General features: G+C 47.5%; 1 protein-coding gene across 1 annotated transcript; it reads left to right on the plus strand.

Annotated features, from left to right (window-relative positions):
* The first annotated feature begins 211 nt into the window (after positions 1-211).
* FGF5 (fibroblast growth factor 5) lies at positions 212-25,629 on the plus strand. The gene is made up of 3 exons (XM_044429234.1): positions 212-593; positions 14,317-14,420; positions 25,276-25,629. The coding sequence occupies exons 1-3, from the start codon at positions 212-214 to the stop codon at positions 25,627-25,629; spliced, it is 840 nt and encodes a 279-aa protein (XP_044285169.1).

The raw sequence follows: 25,629 nt of genomic DNA on the forward strand, positions 1-25,629 counted from the left end.
TTTAGACTCCAGGCATGCAGGGAGAGCTGTGAGATCACCCGGGTTATAAATATCTCCGTGCCAGCGCGCCGCGCGCCGGATCGCGCTCTCCCTCCAGCGGGCCGACCATGCCTCCCCAGCGCGGCGGCGGCGGCGGAGCGCACGCCCGCTCGCCCCAGAGGTGCTGCCGCCGCCGCCGCAAAATGCCCTGCGCATCCCTCGCTCTGGAAGAATGAGCTGGCCTCTCTTCCTCTGCCTTCTCGTGCTCAGCCACTTGGTCCTCCTCGCCTCGGCACGCAAGCAGACGCCGGCCCCGGGAGCGCACCTTGGCGACGCGGCTCTTCGCGCCCGCGGCGGCGGCGGCGGCGGCGGCAGGAGCAGCCTTGGAGGCCGGCACCCCGCTTCGCCGCTTTCTTCGACCTCCTCTTCAGCGCCCTCCTCTTATTTCGCTCCCGCGCTGGGAGTTCAAGGCAGCGACCCGGAAAGGAGCGACTTTCAGTGGGGCCCCTCCGGACGCCGAACCGGCAGCCTCTACTGCAGGGTGGGCATCGGCTTCCACCTCCAAATCCACCCCGACGGACACGTCGACGGCTCCCACCAAGGCAGCCTGCTAAGTAAGTGCCTTTGGCTCCTTTCCGCCAGGCAGGGCCGCCTGGGGTCACTCTGCATTTGGGCTGCTGGTGTAAGCGCGCGCGCGGGTGCGTGTGCAACGGGGTGGGGGGGTGCAATTCATTGTGCCCGTTTTTAGAGGGGACTGCTTTTCAGTGCGGCTACCGGTCCCAGTCTGGAGTGCTGGGAAGTTAATGCAACAGCGGTACATTCACTTCTGCGAAAATGCTCGTTTCCAGACTGACGATACAACGTAGAGACCTGTGGCACCTTTAAGACGACTCCACCAACGTGCCCGAATTATCTGGGTTCGTCTTGAAGGTGCCGCAGGACTCTTGGTTGGACTCTTGGTTTTGCTGCCACAGATTGACGCGGCTGCCCTCGGGAGAGCGAGCCGGTGAGCGCTACCCGGGGCATTCGATCGGGAATGTCTTCGGGAATCAGGATTTCGCCACTGACTTCACCCTGGTCTGTGGCTTGCACTCCGGCTCAGCGGAAATCCTGAGAATTCGGCTCTGGAATGGCCTAAGCCAAAGCCGGTGTTAGGGAAGGGATCCAAAGACAAGCAGGGACACACCCACCCACCTTAACTAGTTAGTCCTTTGCAAGATAAGTGAATAACCTCATCCGGGAAGATGGGAGTGGATGCTGCCCTGTTATGATCCTAGAAAAGAGAAAAGGGCGCAAACAAGCCAAGGCTTACACTTTCAGTATATTTATGTCTTGACTTCTCTGCCTTTCCTTCATGTCTGCTGAGCTCAGTGGGACTGATCTCGGAGTTGTCCTGCAAAGGATTGCAATGCAGGCTGCCATCCGGAGCACCAAAGGGCTAGTGAACTTAGAGGGAAATATTTTTGAGTAGCCACTTATGGGCTCGAGCTGCAGGTGATGATAAAGGTAGTGCAACACCTGAGCTACAAGAAGCTGCAGGGAGAAGCTCGGGGCTCCTTTGTTTGGCCGAGGGAGACCATCAGAAGTGGGCTGAGCATCCTGGCGGCTAGCAAGGGAGGGCTTGACACCTGAACCTGCGGGTAGAGCACAAAGCAGGTGCCACAGCCCACAAAGTCGCCAGTTTGAGCATTTTCCTGGACAGAAGCCCTCCAGGCAGAAGATGGAAGGGTCACATACAGCAGTGTTGCCTCATCCAAGAAAGACTTTGTTGAGCTGCAAAGCTGTGCCGACCCATCACGACCCCATGGACAACATTTCTCCAGGCGCTCCTGCACATTTACAAACTTGCATGCTGGGGGAAAGGGTTTGCCAAGGCATCTCCTTAGTACAGAGGATAAGCAACCTGGGGAAGCAGATGGGATCCTGGGAATGGGAGCTTTCCTGGAAAAGAGCTGGAGGAGCGAGGCCAAGAGATGAAGTGGCATCCTGCAAGTCTTCCTGAAGAGAGTGCTAAGCCTGGAGGATAAGAAAGAAGCAGCACGGGCAGTATGTTGGAGGGAGGGTCAGACTAGGCTCAGGAAGGTCTGGGTTCAAGTCCCTAGCCTGTTATAAAGCTCCCTGGGCAACCTGGAGCCAGTCACTCTTGTCCACGCCAACCTACCTCTGTGGGCTGTTGTGTGGCTAAATGCAGAGAGTGTACAACACTGGGAGCACCAAGGAGAAGTATAAATATAACCGAGGGAATGCAAACAGGCCCTACAGTTGGTTAAGGAAATGGCCTCTGGTCCCACTGACTGCTATGCATGACTTCGCTAGGGAAGTGTAATTGCTGGGGCACAGTACAGTGCAATCCTGTGAATGTCTACTCAGAAGGAAGTCCCACTGAATTCCTGGATGTGCATACAAGCCTGCAGCTTTCATTGTGGCCGCTGCTCTCACACGGTGGTCCCCCACTTGGGAGCTCTGTGCATGCATTACTGGTGCGGACAGTTTCCTATGGGACTCAAACCCCCAGGAAAGTCTGTGGGGGCCTCCCCTTGACGATGGTTTAGATCCAGCCCAGAGCTCTCTGCTTCCTTTCACTTGCAAGGAGCAAATAAGAAAAAGCGGCAAGCACAAATTACCCCGATTTGCTCTATAAATTCATGCTAATTGGCTTCTGGTTGTCTGGTAACAATTCCCCATTAATTCGTTCATTCATGTATGTTATGTTATTGATATTTATCAACTGCTCATCATCCAAAGATACCAAAGCAGTGAACAATAAACCACAGACATAGCCATAAAATCCAACAAAACAGTAACCAACAATTCCCAAAATAGCATTAAGAGCACTCAAAACAGGCAGAAGATACAGGCCAACTGAAATGCCTGTATAAGATAAACAGGGAAGAGTTCACCTCTTGCCTAAGATGAGAATGTCCCTGCCAGCGGCAGCTCTGTACTTGCAGCCGAGAGAGCACAATAGCAGGAAAGAGTGTTTCCCAGTGGCCAAACAATGAATAGAAGGTGCTTGGAGCAGAGGCTCTCTGCAGACGGGCAGGAATCGGGTGCCCAAGCCATCGAGGGCTTCCACAGAATCATTGAGTAGTAGAGTTGGAAGGCGCCATGAAGGCCATCAGGTCCACCTCCCTGCTGTTGCAGGGCACTTTGAACAAAACCACCAGCACCTTCAGCCCCATCCTGATATCATTTCTGGCAGGGGGGCCAACAGCCTCATTCCTGCATTACCAGATCCATCATATGAATGAGAGAGATTCAAACTGGGCTGGTGGCACTGCAGCCCAGAATCCTTCTGGTCCTCGGAGTCATTCAGATATCACCAGAGAGGCAATTTGGTGCCGCTGCTGCCTGTACAGTTCCAGGCCCACAGACATCTGTTGCCCTTCTCCCAGCCCTGCCTCAGCTAAGGGTGAGCCCTCAGGTCTGAGCATTTGGCAAAGGAACCCTGGAAGCTCCCTCATACGGCGTCAGATCTAGGACAACGGTTTCAGCATGGACTGCTGTCAGCTCTCGTCAGACTGGAGATGCCAGTGATCAAACCTGGACTCTCCCCATCCCAAACAAATGCTCTGCTCAGAGCTGTGGTCCCCCTGAAATAGAAAGAGGGCCAATAGTGCCGTGATCAGCCAGCCTCTGCAGGCAGGGGAATTCACTATTATTTATTTCTCAAATTTGTTGAAAAGGCACCCATTAGCAACATGCTCTCTGGGTAGCCATTGCAACATAAAAGCAGGAACTAACATTAATAAAACAATGCAATTAAATTGTCATAATAAATAAACCAAATACAATCACAATAAAATAATTAAATAAAAATGAAACATCCATTAACGTAATTTTAAAAGCATGCACTGATATAAATAGTTTAGATGGTGCCAAAGGAAATTTTTTGCCAGGCGCCTGAAACTCAACAGGCGCCTGGCAATTCCCCAGTGGAAGAGTGTTCCAAAATCAGGGTGCCACCACAGAGAAGGCCCTCCTCCTTTCAACCTCCCCCTTAACCTCCTTGGGGAGAGGCACTCGTAGGAGGGCCCTAGTCAAAGATTTTAGACAACAGGCGGGAAAGTTGCTCCCCAAGAGGAATGTATGGCTGCTCATTTTTTTAAAAAATCCTTAAATTTGAGCAGTGGGCATGACATGAACTTTGCTGTTGTCATTGTGAATATTAATAATACATAAGCCAGGGACACAGTGCAATAAAATGCAATATTAGAGAGCCAGTTTGGTGTGGTGGTTAAGATCACAGGACAGGGACTCAGGCAATCCGGGTTCTAGTCCCCGCTCGGCCATGGAGCCAACTGGGTGACTTTGGGCCAGTCACAGACACTCAGCCTCGCCTACCTCACAGGGTTGTTGTGACGATTGGGAGGAGGAGGAGAATTATGTTATCTGCCTTGAGGTCATTGAAAGGGGAAAAAAGGTGGGATATAATTATAATAAATAAGTACATAAAATATGATACATCATCATTAAAACCTCCAGTAGCTAGCCAAAGTATAATGTAAGGCTCACAGTCTCAGACATTTAAGGCACAGGACCAGATTACATCCCAAAGGTCAGGTAAACAAGTACATATCTGGTAAACTAACTAAAGTTCAATAATGTTGGGGCAACCACATTTTTCTAGAAAGGAAATTCCAAAATTGGGGCCCTGCTTAAGTCAGCACATCCTGGCTCAGGATCAAGGGCAGGGCAAATTTAAACCATGCAGCCCTGATACCAGCAGAAGAGCAGGCTGTTCTTAAGGCAGAGAGCTGGCCTTGATGAGCCTTCAGGAACCCTGCAATTCCGAGGCTGCAGTAGAATTATTCCACAAAATTGGTTGTTGGGTAGCTGGATTAGGCAGCTTTTCTCCCTGCTATCGATGTATTTTTATACACCACACAGGTATCAATGCTGTTTAACCAAGCCCTTTATTTACACAGCAAGAACTGGAACACATGTGGCACTGCTGTGCGATTCCTGCTGGAAAAAAAGCTTATTGTGTCAGCAGTTTACTGCTATTCACACCACTTTTCTCCGCCTCTTTATTTCACTGCATTTTTCTCTTCTCATCAAGTGCCTCATTTGAATTATCCATCTGTCTCCAGCTGTTTGATGTCAAACTTCTTTTCTATATTTTTGCTGCTCATTTCTTTGCAGTATCAATAAATATTTGCACAGTGAAATAAACGGTAAAAATAGCAAGTTAAGCAAAAGCAAGCATTCCTAAATGCCAGCATCTATTGCTGTTCCTCAGCCCCATAAAGAAAGAAGGCTGAGAAATGAGACATTGTGAAGGGCGGGAGAGAAAAGCTTTAAATAAAATAAATAAATGTGTTCAGTCCACTAAATACCAAATTCACTTCCTGGACCTAAATGTGAAATGAAACACAATTTGCCATCAAAATCTCAAAGGGTTCATTCAAGTTTGCAAAATCAAAGCAAAAAAACCATTGCAAGGCAGGCACATTTCTCATTCTCTCTCTCTCTCTCTCTCTCTCTCTCTCTCTCTCTCTCTCTCTCTCTCACACACACACACACACACACACACACACACACACTGTATACATGAGCTTAAAAGTTTATTAAAATGTATACATTTCAGGAATATGGGCAAAAACTTTATTCATTGAAATGCTACTGAACAAAAATGTGTACATTTGCAAAAATACTTCCAAAATATATACATTTTGACAAATGTATAGACAAATTTGTATTTTTAAAACATGTGCATGCATTTTTGTGCTGACTTTTTAAAAGGAAAAAACAAATGAGAATCTGGACAAAATTTCAGGTTTTCAGACTTACCAATCCCTATCAATAAATAGTTATCTGGTGCTGGAACTATATGATCTGGGTTTTAATGTTTTTCCACTTATCCATTCACAGGACCATCATGGCCAATTCACTGCATTCATTCTTAGTTTTAGATTAGTGCATTCCTGTTGGCTATTCTATTGTACAATCAACACCTAAAATACAGAAGTTAATTTTTCTTTTCAACCAAGGAGAAGCATGGCAGTTTTGTTTTCTAGTGGCAATGAAATACTGGGTATAAACTACATTCAAAGCATGCATGCAGGAGAAGAGCTTTGCCAAGGCCCTGGACCCACAGAAGGACGAACAAGTGAGTTCTAGATCAGTCAAGCCAGAAGTTTCCTAGAAGTGAAAACGACAGAACAGAGGCTGTCCCAGTCTGGGCACATCATGAAAAGGCAAGACTCCCTGGAGAGTCCATCATGCTATAGAACAGTGAAAGCCAAAGGCAAAAGGGAAGACCAAATCTGAGCTGGATGGACTACATAAAGGAAGCCACAGGCTTGCATTTTCCAGAGCTGAGCCAGGCTGTCTTGGGGGGGAGGCTTTTCAGAGGGTCCCCATAAGCCAGAGATGGTTTGGTGGCATGTAACGACAGCAGGAACTGCTGGTCTTTGGAAATGGAGGTGCTAACAGCTCACTCTTTCCCCACACCAAGTGTCCCTCCTTGAGAAAGCTGGAAGGAATGAGAAATTCGTTTCTGAGATAGGCGTTACAAAGTCGTTGCCCATTCAATCCACTAAAGAAGTCTTAAGCGCTCATAAGGCTATTGCAGGAGAGACTGAGGTGCAGATATTAAAGAGTTGTCTTGCTGCTGCCCGTGTGCTCCAAATTCTGGGGAGATGCACAAAATACCCACCTGGACCATTGCATCCTGCTTTGTCAGAGCCAGCTCACATTTTCGGGCTGCCTTAAGGAAATTACACTTCGTCCTTCTCATCCTCTCCCCTGAGAATAAGGCTGAGGGGGTGCAAATCAGGAGCCAGAGAAATCAGGTCATAAGAGCATAAGAACGTAAGAAAAGCCCTGCTGGATCAGACCCGAGGTCCTAACCCAGCATTCCATACAAACAATGGCAAACCAGCTGCCCACAGGAGCCCTCCAGGAGGATTCATGTAAGACCTCCTCCTTCCCAAGCTGCTCAGCAACTGGTGCATGCCGATCTGGGCACCTTACTCTTTGTAGCACCAGCACGGCTGTTGCTAGAGAAGAATGCTTCTGTCTGTCTCTCTGCTTCATTTAAGCTCCTGCAGTGCTGAGGCCAGAGAATGGTCTTGCTGTATAGAGTTCAGAAGTTGTTAAGTAACCCCAAGGACCAGCAGGGGCCTATTTAATGCTGTGCAAAGGTGGCAAAGCCCAGGCCCAGAGTTCTCCCAACAGCCATGCTTCCCTTTCATTTGATGGCTTCCCCGCTTTTGCATGTTTCCCCTCCATTCACAAAATTGAAATGCCCCTCCTAAGGCTTTGCTACTGGCAGGAAGAGTTTCAAGCCAAAATTCCAGTCGTGGGTTCTCCCACACTGGAGGCAGTCAAGATGCGGCTGGGAAGCCTTCTGTCTGGGATGGAGACGGAAGACTGGGATGGAGCCACTAAGCAGGGCCTCCATGGCCTTGCAGGCCCCTTCTCTGATTCTGTCTGCTGGTGTTTTGGGCCCACCTCTTTTGCATTTCAGCTCACTTTGTTTGACTCCAGGTGGCCCAGCATTGGACTTCTCCAAAACTGAATTTGCCCTCTGTTTGCACGAGGATCCTCAACCTTGCTATAAAGCCTCAGACCCAAGCTTGGCTGCACAAATTGGAGCCAGGGGCTGGTTGGGGGAAAGCCAAGCTGTTGTCAGGGCCAAACTTGGCTTCCTTTGAAGTGCTTCAGAGAGGGACTTCTTGTCAGGACAATGGCCTTAAACTCTGCCACCCCCATGGCCTTTGGGCTGCTCAGGTTCTGCAGGACTGCTCTTTACACAGCAAAGTGCGCCTGCTGCTGCATTCAAACAATTAACCTTGGTCCAGTTTGCTCTTCAAACCAGCTGAGCTCCCCAGTCCTGACTTTTGCACCAGATGGCTAGCTGAGGGTTTCTCTCTCCCAGTTTTAGTCTTGTCTTACAGAATGTAACACACACACACAAATATATAGCTAGCCTGATTTCCAGAGTTAGGACTGGTGGGGAGACCCTAACAAAGTAGAGTACAACACACTTTAAAATACAAAGTAAATATTCGATCCGTAAAAATAAATGCTCTTCAAAACATGAATTATTAAAACAGTGAATAAGATAGTAGCAGATTAAATGTCAGTGAAAAGCACCGTACATCAAAGCCGACCACACACAGGCTGAAAGAAAGAAGGCATTGCAATCCACCCAAAGCCGGCAAGAAAGGTAAAGTCATTCCAGCGCTTAGGGGCCACCATAGGAAAGGAGGTGCGTTACACAGACTTCACAAGCTGTTCTCACTGGTGGAGCAGGCAGATGGGCTCAGGTGCTAATCAGAAAGCTCAGGCATGTTAAAATGGGCAAAGGTGGCCCTTCAGATATCCCTAGCCCAGACTATTTTGGGTTGGGGAGCCTGTGAGCCACCAGTGGTTGATGGAGTCCAGTTTCTATCAGCCACAGCCAGGCTGCTCCATGGAGTAGTAGTCTGTCAACATCTGGAGGACCACACATTTTCCACCCCTGGTTTAACGTTGCAAAGCAGCAGCAGCTGAAATTGGGCTCCAAAACAATTAGGTAACTGGTGCAGAAGCACAACACAAATACCTCACTTGCAATTCCAAGCTCTAGCAGCTGCATTTTGTACCAACTGTGGATTAGAACTTTCTGCACTGAGTACTGATAGCTTTGCCCAGTTTCTTTGGCCAGCATATCCCCTGTCTCAGATTATGACCTCATCGTAACCGGCACTTAGATTTTTCCTCCCCTAATTTTGTAGCTCTGCAGGGGTGATTCAAAAACCTGGCAGTGCTATGTAAAAATAGTACATGCTCTCTCTTTCTCTCTCTCTCCCAAAAATAATGTATCTTTATGCCATTTCAGAATCACCTTTGTTCACCTTCAACACAAAGTAAATCTGTTCCTATTTTTCTTCCTCTTGCGATAGCCCCTTGAAGCAGAGCAGCAAAAGGCAAGAGAAAAATGCATTCTCTTCAAAAGCAAATTGCCAAAAGAATCGGGAGGCAGGATAAAGCAAGAACAGGAGGAGTGCCCTTCCACCGAATTTGCAGTGATAAAAGGCAGAGATGTACCTCTTATGTCGGGGTACATACATTCAGTTCACCATTCAGTTGTGCCTTTCGGAAGCTGCAGGGGGACTCACTCAAAAAACAGCTTGGCAAAATCATGAAAGGGCAATTAAATGGACTGAGACACAAAGGGCCTGATCCAGCGCAAGCGGTGCTTTCTTGCACGAAGAGGATGGGTACATGTCCGCTGATGCATCAAGCTCTATAAGGGCCAGAGATGCACCATGTACGCCCTCTATCAGCTGCACTCAAGCCGCATGAGAGCAACATCAAAAGGAGTGGTTGTTTGTTTGTAAGCTGCCTTGAGGCCTTTGTAGGAAAAAGGCAGGATATAAATCGGAAAATAAAAATAAAATAAAATAAATATGCTGCCCAATTGCCAAAGCTCTATGGACAGTTGACAATTTGCAAAAACAGGCAAACAATAATCCCACACAGTACAGATACAATAAAAACAGAACAAATTTAAACACATTCAATGCATTCAGTAAACTAGGTGACTCCAGACAGAAGCGGCACTATCCAGCCCAATGCCTTTAAGGCCATTAAATTCCCTTGGCACGGATGGCAGTCTTAACCTGGCATTAGAAGGTGGTGCCAGGCAGGCCTCAGTGGAGCAATTGCTCCATCAGTGAGGGGCTGCCACCGAGAAGGCTCTTCCTGGTTGCCAAACCTCCCGCAGCTCAGAAAGGCCTCAGAGGTTGACCTTCGTGAGCTGCACCAGTTATGCAATTTCCCTACAAGAGAAGAAGGCAGGCTTCCGGCTCTGCAAAGCTTTCGTAAATCCATGCGTTGCATACCTAAAATAAATATAATTTAACTTAATGCACTTTCTGTTGGGTTCACATGGAGGGCCTCCATGTAGGGCAAATTTCTGGCCCAATCAGAGAACCCCCTTGGATGGAGGTGCCCCATGCTCTTCTCTTAGCTTGTGCGCAGGTCTCTAGACATGGAGATGACTGAGCGGCAGGCATGCCAAGTCCACTGGTGCCCTGCTCCGATGCAGATTGCAGCATCCACGCGATGCAGCAGTTCAGGCAAGAGGATGGATGGCAGCTGAAGCAGCTCCAGAGCAGAGCAGGTAGAAAACTCCAGGCAAGGCCATAGGTGCTGACATGGGACTGAGGGACCAGCTTCAGGACCACGGAGAGCAACCCTGCACCTCAGTCAGAAGGGTTGCTCCTGCACTGGCTTCCGGCAACTAACTCGGAGTCCTTCCAAAAGCTCCGCCTCCTCAAGTGCTGCATCTGCCCGCCTTTTAAAGGGCAAGCGCCCTTTCCCACAGCCCTGGCCTCTTCTGAGTGGCGAGGGTCAAAGTGGGGTGAAGATCTGGTTGAGAAAGGCTTCCCAGAGCTCCTTGCTACTGGGCCCATCCAATCCAAGGCTGTTGCCTTGGAGTCAGAAGGCAGCAGTGCCTCCAGAGGACTGAGTGGGGAGGATGTGGGATCACAAGTGAAGGGGCCTCCTTGTGAAGATCTGGGAAATGGTTGTGAATCCATCTGGAAGTCTCTTCTCTTGGAAGCCTCGATCTCGGAGGACTACTGGACCTGGGCAATGACACCTGGCCGCTGAGCCAGTCTCCTTGCCCATGCGGCCCTCTCTCCTATTCTTTGAAAGCACGAGGGGCTGCCTCAGCCCCAGAATGTGTGGCAAGGAATAGCCTTCAGGAAACCACAGCTCTCCAGAGATGTTTTTTTCAGGAGGCAAAGGGGCTCTGACCAATTATTAGCATGATAGTTAGTATTATCATTGTCCTTTCCATACTACCCAATAGCCAACACTCTCTGGGCAGTTTGCAATAATTATTATAGTTACAATCATAAAGCTGGATAAACAATAAATACACATTCAATAAATGCAGCATAGAATTCCAATGTGCAAAATGTAAAACCATTAAAATTAGAACAATTTTGAATTTTAAAAGATTTTAAACATCTATCCACAGCCTAACATCCATGTTTTGCAGTCATGGGCTTGTGCAGGAAATTTTGCAGGGGGTGGGAGTTTTTGTATATGTGACTAGAAGAGCTTTTTAAAGGGAAAACTGGAACTGCACGGTGGTATTGGATTGTCATTTGTGCACATACCGTGTGCTCTTTTATTTATTTATTTATTTATTTATTTATTTATTTATTTAGGAGACTTCTATGCTGCCCCATTCTCCGAAGACTCGGGGTGGCTCACAACCATAAATAAACTTCAAAATAGAATAATATAAATTAACAATATAAATTAAGTCGCCCTGGCCAAAGAATAAAATGAATAAATAATATTAACAATTAAAATAACATTTGAATAAAAAGGACTTTGGCGCCGAAAAACAAATAACAACGGCACCAGGCGGACCTCTCTGGGGAGTGCATTCCATAGATTGGGTGCCACCGCAGAGAAAGCCCTCCTCTGAGTACCTACCTTCCTAATTTCCTTCACGGAGGGTTCCCGGAGAAGGGCCTCTCCCGCAGATCTCAAGGGGCGGTCAGGCGTATATGGATGTAAGCTCTCCTTCAGGTTACCAGGACCCAAGCCATTTAGGGCTTTATAGGTCATCACCAACACCTTGAATTGGGCCTGGACTTCAATGGGAAGCCAGTGAAGCCGATGGAGGACTGGAGTCATGTGAACATAACGCCCAGTCCCCGTCAGCAGCCTGGCAGCTCTATTTTGAACCAATTGAAGTATCCGGACCGTCTTCAAGGGAAGCCCCACGTAGAGCGCGTTACAGAAGTCAAGTCGGGAAGTCACCAACACGTGTGTCACTGTTGCCAGGCAGTCGTACTCCAGGTAGGGGCACAGCTGATGGATCAGCCGAAGCTGAAAGAAAGCGCTCCTTGCCACCGCTGTCACCTGAGCTTCCAGTGAAAGCTCTGGGTCGAGGAGCACTCCCAAGCTGCGAACCTTGTCCCTAAGAGGGAGTGCAGCCCCATTCAGGACTAGGTTCAATTCATCCTCCCCGAAGCCCGATCCGCCAACCAACAGGACCTCTGTCTTGTCTGGATTGAGCTTCAGTTTATTGGCCCTCATCCAGCCCATTACCTCGGCCAGGCACCGGTTCAGCACAGCCACTGCCTCACCTGGATTGGTGGAAAACAAGAGGTAGAGCTGGGTATCATCAGCGTACTGATGGTTCCACAGCCCACACCTCCTGATGACCTCTCCCAGCGGTTTCATGTAGATGTTAAACAGCAAAGGGGACAAAATGGATCACTGCAGTACTCCATGGCATAACTGCCATGGCACAGAGCCATAGTCCCCCAGCACCACCTTCTGGAATCGGCCATTGAGATAGGAGCGGAACCACTGCAAAGCAGTGCCTCCAACCCCCAATCCTGCTGGCCTATCCAGAAGGATACCATGGTTGATGGTATCGAACGCCGCTGAGAGGTCCAGAAGAACCAACAGGGACGCACTCCCCCTGTCCTTCTCCCTGCACAGGTCATTGTACAGGGTGACCAAGGCAGATTCAGTACCGTACCCAGGTCTGAAGCCGGACTGAAATGGGTCCAGATAATCAGTTTCATCCAAGAGAGCTTGGAGTTGTCCCGCCACCACCCGCTCTAACACCTTGCCCAGAAACAGGATGTTGGCCACTGGTCTATAATTAGTGGCCATCTCTGGATCCAGTGATGCTTTCTTCAGGACCGGTCAGACTACCGCCTCCTTTAAAGGGGCAGGTACCCAACCGTCCCTCAGAGAAGCGTTAACCACTTCCAAGATCCAGATCCCAATCCCGTGCTTGGCGTTGTTTATTAACCAAGATGGGCAAGGGTCCAACAGGCAAGTGGTGGGACGTACTCGTCCAAGCACCTTGTCCACATCATCAGGCCGCAATAACTGAAATTCATCCATTAATTTTGCACTTCTGTGCATTTTCTGGGTTGCACAGAGTCACATTCCATGGCATTTAGAAGCTTAGAGAGTGAGGCCAAAGAGCCCCAGACTGGGAATTTGACAGCACAAATGCAGAAGAGTGTTAGATGCAAACTTCCCACAAGAGGCATCTTGAGGGCTGGCAAAACTTTATTTGGAATGAGGGACATAACAGGCCTAAGAGCAGATCCAGATCAGCAGTCTCTGTTAAGCATGTCATTTTGGATACCTCCTGGCGTCTCTGCCCTTACAGCATTGCCAGCATGGGGGTCACACTGTTCTAGAACGAGGGTGCAGCCCTTCAGGCCTGGCCCAATCCAGCTCTCTGGGGACAGGTCCTTGGCTTTTGCCCCAGAAAGCCATGTCCTCTTCCTTGGCCACGCATCTGTTGCTGGTTTAGAGGCTGACCTGGGTTGGCAAGTCCACAAGAGCTCAGCCACCTTTCCCTTGGCTTTCCTGGATGAATTGCTCCAGCCCTGGCTTGTGGGGCAATGCCTGCTAACAGCGAGCTGTGATTCACTGTACAGAGAAGCGGCCCTTTGATGCTCTGAGGTCTGCACAAAGCCAGTCAGCCCACTTCATGCTGCTCTAGTTGTGACTTGGGCCTAGCTTGCATCCGATGCACCCAGCTTGAGTCCAATATAGCATTGCAATGTTCATGCAAGAATGTTTTTTCTACAGTCGCATGCTTGCAGCCATTGCTCAGGACTGTGCAAAGCAGCTAGTCCCTGTGAGGTCTAATGCGCTGTGTGTGTATTATTTGCCACTAAGGAAGAAATTTTAATTATGGCATGAGTCAATGATAAGATGCCCAAGGCCAAGCTTGCCTGGATCAGGCACTCTGTATTCTGAAAGCACTGCTACAGTTGCAGGGAGGCAGCTTGACTACTTGCTGGTAAGAAAAATGCAGTCTGCACATGCTCAAAAGCCCTCTCATCTATATAATTACTTCAGTTGTTTCAGCATAAGCCTGGCCATTGAAATAAATACTTCCAGGGCTGAGGTCAGGATACAGGATTCAAGCTTGCAGGGGAGAAAGCAGTCTTGGTTCTAATTACCCTTTCTGAGTTTGATGGCTTCATCTTTCTTCCCGCTGTGTGATGCCTCTACTGATGCTTTCCCATTGAGGCAATTGGCTAACGCCAGTGGAAGCAGCCATTAAAATCTCTCCCTGTCCCACATAGGTCACGTCCTTTAAAACCTCAGGACGTCTATAAATAAATGTATATTCAGATAACGCAGGCAGCAAGCAAGGAGCAATCAACCATGAAATCACTGGTTAAGCCTAAAATGACAAAGCTGGGTTTTTTTCTCTTTTTTCTTTTTCTTTCTTAAAGCCAAGACAATGCATACGATTTCTTTCTCTCTTCTTCTTTTCTTTGCAGTGCTGTGAAAAACGAATTGTGTTTTATTTTGGGATTTCTGTCATCCTAGGTATTTTGGAAATATTTGCTGTGTCTCAGGGGATTGTAGGAATACGAGGAGTTTTCAGCAACAAATTTTTAGCGATGTCAAAAAAAGGAAAACTCCATGCAAGTGTAAGTAAACAAAGAAATGATGGCAAACTGCATGTCCAGAATTTGTTGAAATGTTTCTGTGGGGAATGGGGAAGAAATCACTGTAGAAGATCATTTGATTTTGCAGACCTGAATGCATGTATGAAAATGCAGGACAGGAAGAGAGGGATACCTCCTGCAGACCTTAAACACCTCATCCCAGGTGCTCTAACTTTTGACACAGCTTGCAGAATATGATTCACCAACCATGTATAGCATGGTTCTTTCAGCCAGAGGATGAATGCACATTTTAGAGATGCTCGCAGGGATCAGCGTTTGGCCTGTGGTTAAGGATGGAATATGGGTTGAGTGTGAGTTGTCGTTGAACTGGAGGTTTTTCTTGAAACTTGGATCTGAGCCCAGTTGTGCTAATGAACTATGGTTTGTTAATCATGAATATGAAGTGATGAACATGGCTTGTTGCTGGGTTGTGAGCTGTGTGTGGCTCTTGGTTAACCAACCATGGTTTGTTCTGACAAGGTTCTGACAACACGATGATGCATTTTTCAAAGACAACCCATGTTCAGTCCCTGAGTGTTGGTTATTGTGCTGTCTGAATCCAGCTGAACAAACAAGCCATGGTCATGAAAACCCATGGTTTCTTGGATTGTGAATTGTGGTTTGTGTACCATGATTTGTGAGCTAGTTACTGGGTAGAATGTTGGACTGACACCTGGAAGATGTGGCTTCTACCCCCCGCTCAGCCATGGAGCCAGCTGGGTGACTTTGGGCCAGTCATAGGCTCTTAACCAAAGCTACCTCACAGGGTTGTTGCCATGAGGATAAAATGGAGAAGAGAACCTTGTAAGCCATCTTGGGTTCCTTGCAAAAGGAGAAAAGGTGCGCTGTAAATGTAATGCAGCAGCGACAGCAGCAGCAGCAACCACCTCGACTGGGTTCAGATGCTATAAGAACCTACAGTGCGAGAACAACTCAGAGTTCAGTGACAACCCGCACAGCCCTTGAGTGTGGGTTATCCATGATGTCTGAACTCCGCCAGAATGCGCATCCTTGACCATCACAGCAGATTCTGGGAGCGTTCGCTCAGGTTGCACAAGCTCTCTGCCCTTACCTGGGCTCCTTGGGAAATGACACTGCAGGACAATTCAGAGCTTACTGGTTACTTGATGGATTTCTTAAACTGCATCCCAGGTGAGTGTCTGGCCAATCGGTTTGTATGAGCCATGCAAATATTTGCTAGAAGCAAACACATTGCAAATCCTGCTTTGCTTTGCCGTGCTCCACGTAAGAGCTGTTTCGTGAATTCTACTGCATTTGTCAAGTCCCACCTGGGTTTGGTAGCTCCTATTTAGATGGCCAGCAGAAGAAATAAATTCTGCTTGCAAGACATTAAAACTGAGTATCTGTCACATGAGCCTGGATTTCCAGCTCTGGTTTAGCAAAGTTTATTTTGCTAAACAAGGGTATTCTGTACTGTGCTCTTCATGGGTTAGATCTGATTTTTCTATCACCTTGGGCTGAATTTTCTGGAGCGTGAATTATAGAATGCCCACTGCACTGTGCTTTTCTTCCTTATCAATCTGAAATTATTTTGTTATTTCACATTAAAGCTTTGACTTATGATTTAGTGGCATCCAAAATTAAATTAAGACCCTTCCTTGGTTTCTGGTTAATTGCTCTAAGCAAGATGTGGTATTATAGTGGACACAGGTCTTCAGACAGATCAGCCTGAAAGGTTATGACCTACAATTTTTCAACCAAAGCAGTGCAAGAAATTACTCGAAACCTGAGCCGAACATCTAAGGATCACTGGGCTAAATAATGCAGAGAATACAAAAACAGCATCTGTTGTTCTTCCTTTCCTACTTTGGCAGGATGAAGTTATTTTGCAGGCTAATGAATTTGAGGAAGAAGAAAGAGATGCTGTGCCTGTCATTCACAGAAGCTCTTTGATATCAACATCTTGATTACTTCTAGCTGAACTAGAGTTAAAACTAACTCCCTCCATGGAGGGCTGTGATAGGTTTCCCCTTCCAATTTAATTAAATTATACAACTGTTTATTTCTAGTAAGGATACAGGATTCAGAAGCAACATTCATCCAGGCACTCATCACCTCTCCAGAAATGGGTCCATTTTCATTCTTAAACATGCACATTTCATATGTTAAGGACATACATCTTGCACCTTCATGTGTGGGATGAAATGCTGGATCTCAACTGAGTCACGCTGAATTATTTCAATGGCTCCTCCTTAAGTATGATTAAATCTGGATCCACCCAGATCTACTCATTACTTTTAAGTCAATGTGCATAGAACTGAGCTGTAAATTGCCTTAGGGCACAACCCTACACACAGTGCTTTTTTTGTAAGAAAAAAGGTGCCGAATTCATGAAATTATTTACCTTTCACACATAGTCAATCACTGTCAATTATTTACCTTTCACACGTAGTCAATCACAACACACCCACACACGTCAGTTGTGGAACGAAACATAACGGTCGCCGCCCGCAGTAAGCACTCAGTGCGCAACCACACGACCAATCACAAGCCGAGCAGCGTCACGAGCCGAGCAGCACCATCACAACCAGCGCGAACCAAGCACGCATGCATCGGCTTTGACACACAAGCAGCCCGCATGCACCGTTTTAATGATTTTGCTGCCGACCTGCTACGCTTGACAGGCCGATTCGAATCCACGTGGACCAAACATCACATTTTCAAAAGTTACTTTTAAAACTTGGAAAATCTGTCGAAAAAAGGTGACGGAACTCCGTTCCAGTGCTTTCTATGATAAAAAAAGCACTGCCTATGCATATCTAGACAGGAAAACATCCTACATCTCCCAGCACCACCCAGGAAATGATGGGAGCTGTATGAATTTCTCCTGTCTAAACATTCAGTGGATCACACCTTTAAGGGACAAGCGCCTTCCATGGAGCAAGAGCTTTGCTGGCTCAAGCTAGAGGTGGACGCATGTCAGCGTTCTGCTTGCACTGTGGCCAAAACGGGACATGATGCAGCAGAATCCTTCTGCCTCTCAGCAGCTAATATTTACAAAGAGACTGCCTTTCCTATAGGAGATGATATATAGCCATCATGACTAGCAACCGTCAAAAGCCTAGTAGCCATCCATATGGCTGTTCGCTTGTGAGCTCCTACTCTCTGCAGAAATGTTTACATTTGTGTTAGTGCAGTGGGAGGACTTTTTCCTCGGAGGAAATATATTTCCCTTCTTTTAAAGTTGACGTTAGCAAGCAAAATGATGGAAACAGAAGGAGCTTTTGTCCTGCCCGCATCGAGTCCAAGCGTCCCTTTTCCTCTTCAGAGTCAATCTTGGAGGGAAGGAAAGAGTTTGTCAAATCTGCAGCAAAGGGCTTGTAGCCTGCACAGAGTGGGATGCAGGAATGTGGGAACAGTGGAAGCTGACCCTTTCCAGGAAGGATCATCAGCTCATCAAACCCAGAAAGTAGATCACTAGGCACTTGGACATCAACTGCCAGCTTTCCTGACTATTGGCTGTGCTTGCAAGGCCTTGCTGGAGTTGAAGACCAAACCAGGTCTTGGTCCAGGAGATCAACCAGCAGATCAACCTTCTGCCCACCCCTGGTCTATTGAGGGTTTCAAGCAGGAGTTTCTGCCAGCTCCACCTGGAGATGCCCAGAATTGCCCCTGGAACCATCTTCACTAAGAATATATGCTGCGACATTGAGCCACAACTCCAGTTGTGGTTCATGATCCAGCCATTGAAGACAAAGGAAGCTTCCAGCCAAGGCTTTTATTGTGTGATCATCCTGCCCCATCCACATAATTTGATGGGATCTAGGCACCACCGTCTTTCACTTGCAACCCTCCTTGGTTTCCTGTTTTGCCCATCCTTTTTTTCTAACCTGTTAAGGAAAGAAAGATGGAAAAGTTGCACAAGGTCTGATTGGGAGCCATCAGAGTCATTGGGAGCCACTGGAAGCCTGGCAGTGCCGCAAGGGTCAGAGGACACTGGAGGAGCAAGCAAAGTATGGTTGGGCTCATAGCTCAGGAAATAAATATGCTCGCTTGTGGAAGGACTTAGCAGAGAAGGCTGTGCTGGATGGCAGAAGGGAGGTTGTGCTAAAAACTGGGAATGGGTTTGAAACAAAGCAAGGAGATGAATGCAGAGTTAAGGAGCGTAAAGTTACACATTGGTTGCAAAATGTATGTTGCTTTCTTGCAAAATATTGGAATTCAGGGTAGAAAAAGTTTGTGCCATATAGCACACATTCTAATGAACAGAAAACACTTTCAGTGCTTTTCCTCGCCTTAAATCCTTTCGGTGAGACATGAGACCTTCTAGATCATATATATCATATCACTGAATAATACGGGGCTTGAACAGTGTAATAATAAACTTAACCGTAAGCAAGAAAGGGGCTGCCTTGCTGATGTTCCCAACCTGTACAAAAACACAATCTACAGAGGCATTTTCAGCATACCATCTAGTTTAATAATTCTTTTCTCACTGATGGCAAAGGCAGCTGAGCAAAATTAATGTCCCAAGAGACAAAGGATTTGCTCTTCTGGTTGACACAGATCTTGGCAGGAAACGGAGGACTTGCTTCAGTAGCCTCAGACAAGATCCCATCAATAGTTTTTCATCCTTTTGTTCTAGCCCGGCTGGCCAGACATAGATTAGAGAAGGAAAATGACCTTCACAACAGACATCTGCTGTATTGCATGTAGCCATTGCTAATACTCTCTTGGGATCAATCAGTCAAAGTAAAGTAGTGTTAGAAATCCCAGCCCCGTGTTTCTCTGGAGCTCATGTCTAGAAAATCTTTGCAATATCTAGACATCCCTTCTCCTAGTAAATAGATGACGCTGGACAGAGAGGGAAAATTATATAGAAAAGATATGGCATTTATTTGCCTGTTTGAATTGACCCCTAGGAGTAAGTCTTGGGAGCAAGCCTTGGGTTTGTAACACCCCCCCCCCCCGCCCCGTTGCCACCTCTCCTGGATTGCTTTTGCTTTCTGGGGAACCTACAACAGAAGTACTCCACCTATCACAGAGCTTTTCAGCATGCACAATAAAAATTCTTGGAATATTAATTCTGCAACAAGGGGGACCTCGGGGGTTGACTGGCCCAGCACAGCTCTTTAAGCAGGCAATTCAGAAGGCTCAGTCACTGCTGAACCAAGCAAGCCCGTATTTATAAGGGGTGGTACATGGAATAAGGAAGAGCCAATGGCAAGATTTTACACGCCAGCCATGCAAACCAGTTCTGGACCAGTGCCTACATACTCCGCTTCTGGTGCACGTCACTGTTTTGCTCTGACCTCGGCCTTTGCTCAGGGTGCTGCCTAAACACAGCTTTTATTAACCGACAGGCCTCCCCATCCCAGGCAGGTGTGGGCTTCGTTGATTCTTCTGAGTTAATGTTGTTCCATTGCCAAGTTGTGGTTGCCACACAAGCTCTGTTTTGGCCTACAACTCCCATCAGCCTTAGCTAGCATAACCAAGGGGGGGGAGGATGGTAGGTGGGGGCCAAAACAGCTGGAGGACCACATGTGCCCCACATGTGGGGCTGTTCATCCTTTTCTCCACACCTCTCATCAAGGGAAGCCCCGTTTGGGCCTGTTCACCCACTTCAGAGAGAGTTACTTTCCTCCCCTGCGCTGGCAGTCTAGGGAAATCTATCAGGGACGAGGAAGTCAAGAAGATGCAATCACGTGAAGCTGGAGAGGTGTGTTCCTGGCACATTCATGTTTCTGGGAATTCTGTGGGTGGTCTAGGACAGAGGACAGTCCTCTGTTAGAAAAGCTGTTCCATCTAAGTCTGGTTCAGAAAGAGCCAGTGCGGTATAGGACTGGGACTTGGGAGTTCTCGGTTGTGATCCACACCTGGCCATAAAGCTCTCTAAGTGACAATGGGCCAATTGCTGATTTAGAGCTGAGCCTACCTCCCAGGGTTGTTGTGAGGAAAAATGGAGAGGTAAAGAACTATGTAAGATGTCTTGGGTTCTCTGCAGGGAAAAAGGCCAGGTTTAAATACCCTGAATAAATAATAAAGATAAACTGTAAGAAGGCAGAGGAGGGAACTTAAAGTTGTCCATCAACAGTTAGCTTCTGGATGGCTGACTAATTTGGGGAACTGGTCACAGCCTTCCCCGACACGGTGAAATGTGTTTAATTCTTATTTAAAGTAGAATAACTATTTCCAGATTTGCATCGATATGTACAAATAAGTGCAGGCACAGTTTCTGCGTATTTCTGCATTTCCTTTTGTCCCCCTGTCTTAGTGATGCCTTGCCTTTTCTTTGGCAGTGCATTAGTGACCGCCCAACCATGGGTCGTCGTGGGGACCCCAGCCGGGAGAATCCCTGGGGTATGGCAAATCTCCCGCTCTCTGGACTGATAAGGGAGGAAACTGTCTGAGGACAGGCCTTCGCTGTAAGCGGGGACAGGAAGGGAGTGAGTTCAGCTGGCAATGCTTCCATCACTCTTCCCTGCTCTCTCTCTCGGCCTTAATGAGACGATGCCGGACATCAAACCCCTCCCGTCTCTCTGCACTGAAGAAGTCTTACTGATAGATGAGACACACATTTCCGTGCCAAAACAATCCGGCCCCCTTTGGGAGGTAATCATGTGGAATTGTCTTCTCAAATTTATAGTGAACAAGTCAGGAGCGGGAATTCATCGCAGTGGTATCGTCTTTCAGCCCTTCTCGATTCTTGGTGGCTGTTCAGCGCAATCTTTTTGGAGCAAAGCAGCAGGCAGCAAAATTCTCCTTTCAGGCAGAACCCATCCTGGTGAACTATGAGAAATAAACTTGTTGCAAGTGCTTAATTAAAACAAGCATTTCCCTTTCTTTCATGCTGGCTTTCCCGATCTGGTGCCTTCTAGGTTTGGTGGACGACACTTCTCAGGGATGATGGATGTTGTGGTCTAACTTTGCTGTAACCTCCCAGAGAGTTTTGGCTACGAGTGGTATAGAAATAAATAAATAACAACCAAAGGTTTGGAGGGCACAAGGTTGGGAAAGGATGGATGCAAGAGATAAAAGCCAGGCTGCTGTAAAATTGCATCGGTCAAGAGTTTTCTCAAGCCAAAGAATCACTCTCTCCAGCCTGGTTGTTCCCATAGGTAGGTGCATAAGGAGGTGCCGACCTCAGAAGTGGTTATATAAAGGTGAAGACAGTTCTTCATATAATTTGGCTCCAAAGCACCAAAGGCTTTACAGAAGCTGTGAGCATCGAGGCATTTTGGCCTGCAATTTATCCTTCACCTTTGGCAATGCTGGGAGTTGTATGCTAAAAAATTGGGAGGACCCACTCCTGCTCCCCAGGTTAATACCAGCTATTTAAACTGAGCCCAAAAATACACCCGGATCTATAGATATATGAGGGGTCACATCTTCAGATTGACTTAGCCCTCACTATGGCCATGAGTTGCACTAGTAGAAATGTTTGTGCTGTCTTTAAAGGCAATAAAACCATCCATTCTGGTTTCAGTCATGCAGAGCACAGTAAAACCACTGCAGGGAAACTAAGGCAAGGCGGTGTAGTGGTGGGAGTCTTGGGCTGGGCCTTGGGAGATCTGGGTTCTCTTCCCCATTCAGTTATAAAGCTCACTGTGTGTCTTTGGACCAGTCACTGACTTTCAGCTTAACCTACCTCACAAGGCTGTTGTGAGGATGAATTTGGAGAGAAGGAGGAATCAGAGGAGGGGGATCATGGAGGACCCTGTGGGCTCTTTGGAGGTAAGGTGGAATCAAAATACGGCAAATAGATAAAAGTACCCATGTATAGTGCGAAAAGTAAATAACATATATAGGATCAAGCAAAACAATTACTGTCTGAAATGTTTACCATGCCACTTAGTCTACAGTATATTTATATTGATATTTCCAGCCACTCGGGTTTGATGGATGATTATGCGTCGTGGCAGTCAGATCTTCCATTAAGAAGCTACGTTACAATCCATTGTCCTTTTACACAGACTAAAATTGGCTTCACTGATGACTGGAAGCATCAGCATGGTGAAATGTGTATTTTATATGCCCTTTATGCTTGGTTAAGTGACTGTTTCTTATCTTGTATTATGCTAGTCATGCAAAAAAACCCAAAACCCTGTTTCTGCAGCCTTATGAGAAATGTGAGGGAGCTAAGCAGGAAGTCGGGACAAGAGAGGAACAGCCGAAAAATGCAGAAGCTGATGGTAGAAATTAATAATAATAATAATTATAATAATAATTATTATAATAATAATAATAGTCACAATGCTTTCAAATATCCAGTGTTCTTCCTGTAAGTTTTGGTGTTACAATCCTTCTGACATGCCTGTAAGATAAACTGGCGTTATGATCTCCATGTGGCAAACGGTAACAAGGGGAGAGAAGGGGCTTGCCTAGGGGCTTCCCGATCCCTGGGTCATTCTCTTCTGGGGCAGTCCTGTCCCGCTGATGGCCAGCCTTGGTCCTGGGAGGCTGACATCACACAGCGCAGGGTGGAAGGCAGCAGAAATACATGTCGCCTCCTTCTTCCTCCCACTCTGCCTTTTTGCCACTCAGTCGTTCTTGTCTATCTGGCGGGGGCACTTCCGCGGGGGAGGGAGAGAGTCTGCAGAGGACACAGGCTTCTGTGGCCCCCTCCCCACTTACTCAAACTCCCCCTTAGCCCCTCTTCGAGTTGGAGTCCCCAACCCTGGAGAGGCGGCTGGTGCAGGTCTAGCCAGTCCTGCAAGCTGGAGGAGGCAGGTTGGAGCTCGGTTCCCAGTACGGCGGTCCGAGTTCTGCTCCGACCTTGGATCTGGGAAGCCAAAGCATCCGCTGCCTCCCTGGCACTGTCTAGGAGCACTGGGATCGTTCCCCCCGCCACAAGGGGCTTATCCCAGCTCCATGTGCTGCGTAGTTCCACATGCCTGCCAACATGCAATCCCGCTTCATGGCGCACAGTCCGGTGCCAAATGCAATCAGGCAGCAAAGACAGATCAAAAACAAGTGCGGCACTTAATTATTTGATTCCCCCCCACTATTTTAATGTCTAGTTGGTTTTAACTTGGGTTTTGTCCTATTGAACAGTCGGATGCTGTGCTTTGTTTTATTTTTCCTTCTCTTGTAAGCCGTCCCGAGACATCAGTAGTGGACAGGTTAGAAAAGCTTAAACAAATCAATAGAAAAGAACACGTTGTTAGTTTCAGAGACAAGACTGACTGCAATTCTAAGCACACTTACTAGGGAGTTAGTCTAGTTAAAACAGTGTTGTGCAGTGGTTAGAGGGTCTGACTACGTGCCAGTTGCAAAGGCAAGCACAGGTGCAAAGCTGTCAAGGGCCCACACCCCAGTGTGGGGACCCACTGACCAGAATCCCCTCGACCGAGCCCTTCCTTTCACCACAGCAAGCGCCTTGTTTCCCTGCCTCTCCCTTTCTCTCCCACTGGCTGGGAACGGAAAGGGGAAGCTGCAGGTGCCCTCACCTGCCTGCATGCTGGCGTTCCACCTGCCGAGCAAGTGTCTGAGTGATGCAGGGATGATGAAAAAGAAGATGAGGAGCGAGCACATCTAGTGGCGGTGGTGGCAAGAAGGTAGAATCCCTGAGGGAAGGTCCCTTTTTCGGAGGCTGGACCTGAAAAATCTGGGGCTGCCAAGGCTCCGTGTGGAAACACTCCCAGGATCGACTCCTGGCAGAAGAATCTCAAGCGGCTGGGTTGGGAAACGCCACTGCTGAGTTCTGGGAGCCCTTCTGAAAACCGGCTCTGAGTAGGCAGACGGATGGAGCCATGCTGTGACTGAGTATAAGGTTCCCTGTATACATTTAGGCAAACCTGGCATCAGAAGGCTGTTAGAGAAGGCAGCAAGGTCTAAGCCAACCTGGCAGTCTACAGAATTTGGGTCACAGTTCTCAGAAGGCATGACTGTTGGCCCTGGTCAGGAGGAGGTGATGGGAGCGGAAGTCCAAAATATTTGGAGGATTATGGAAGGTTGGTTTGTGGTAACACAGTGCACAGTTCTAAGAAGCTTGTTTAGATCACAGGCCGTGAGCACGCTAAACAGTCTTCCTCAACCTCATGCTCTCCAGATGAGTTGGACAACAGCTGCCCAACGTATGGGCCAGGACTTCTGCTACCTCCTGGACTGCCTGTTCCCATATGAACCTGTCAGAACCTTGAGATGGGCCTCTGGGCCTCTGTTTGTGTCTCTCCCAGGATATGTTTAGAAGGTGCTGAACAAGGAAAAGGCATTTGGGGGGGGGGGGCTCCCAGTGGTGGGCTGATTATGAAGCACTCACCTGGCATCAACTCTGTAATCTTTTCAGCACCAACTGAAAATGTTTCTATTCTCCAGGACACTTGGACTGTTGATGGTTAGAACTCGGTGGTAGTTTCTGTTGCTTAGGGTTTCAGGTGGCCTTTTGGACGGACCACCAAATAAATCTGCATAGTTTAATGACCAAGCTATTAGAAATTGCTTTTTTGTGTTGTTGCTGTTGCTGCTGTAAATCACTTTGTGACTCCTTTTGGTCTTCTGAAGTGATGCATAAATTTCACTAACTAAATACGGACCTTTTGTTGTCCCTTGGGGTATCCTGGTTTCAAAGGGTGGGTTTTTTTGTTTTGTTTTCTACTCACTAAACAAATAGTTATTCCAAAGACTTCAAACATACTGGGTGCAAAGTCTTATTTCTCTCTACAATTGCTATGTATTTCAGCCCTAATTAAAATTCCAATTCTCTAGCCAATGGTAGAAGAAGTCCCATGTTTTGGTAGTAAGCTGTATCTTCTTTTTGGGGTACATGAACGAGGAACAGTCACTGCCTAGCTAAAATACAGGTCTAAAATGATTATCCTGAAGCCCCTGAAAACATGTTGCATAAACTTGTCTGTTTGATTCTTTTCCTCTCTAGGCCAAATTTACAGATGACTGCAAATTCAGGGAGAGGTTTCAAGAAAACAGTTATAACACGTACGCCTCGGCTGTTTACAGGACAGAACGAACGGGAAGAGAATGGTACGTGGCTTTGAACAAAAGGGGCAAAGCGAAAAGAGGGTGCAGCCCCCGGGTCAAACCTCAGCATATTTCCACCCATTTCCTCCCGAGGTTCAGACAAGCCGAGCCGCCTGAACTCTCTTTTACTGTCACCGCCCCTGAAAAGAAAAAGCCACCTGCTGTCATCCCAGCAAAGCCAAAGGTTTCCTTGCCAGTGCCTCGGAAGAACTCCCCACCAGTCAAATACAGGCTCAAATTTCGCTTCGGATAG

The sequence above is a fragment of the Varanus komodoensis genome, unplaced genomic scaffold (assembly GCF_004798865.1).
Source record: "Varanus komodoensis strain SLA01 unplaced genomic scaffold, ASM479886v1 scaffold2, whole genome shotgun sequence".
Taxonomy (NCBI): domain Eukaryota; kingdom Metazoa; phylum Chordata; class Lepidosauria; order Squamata; family Varanidae; genus Varanus; species Varanus komodoensis.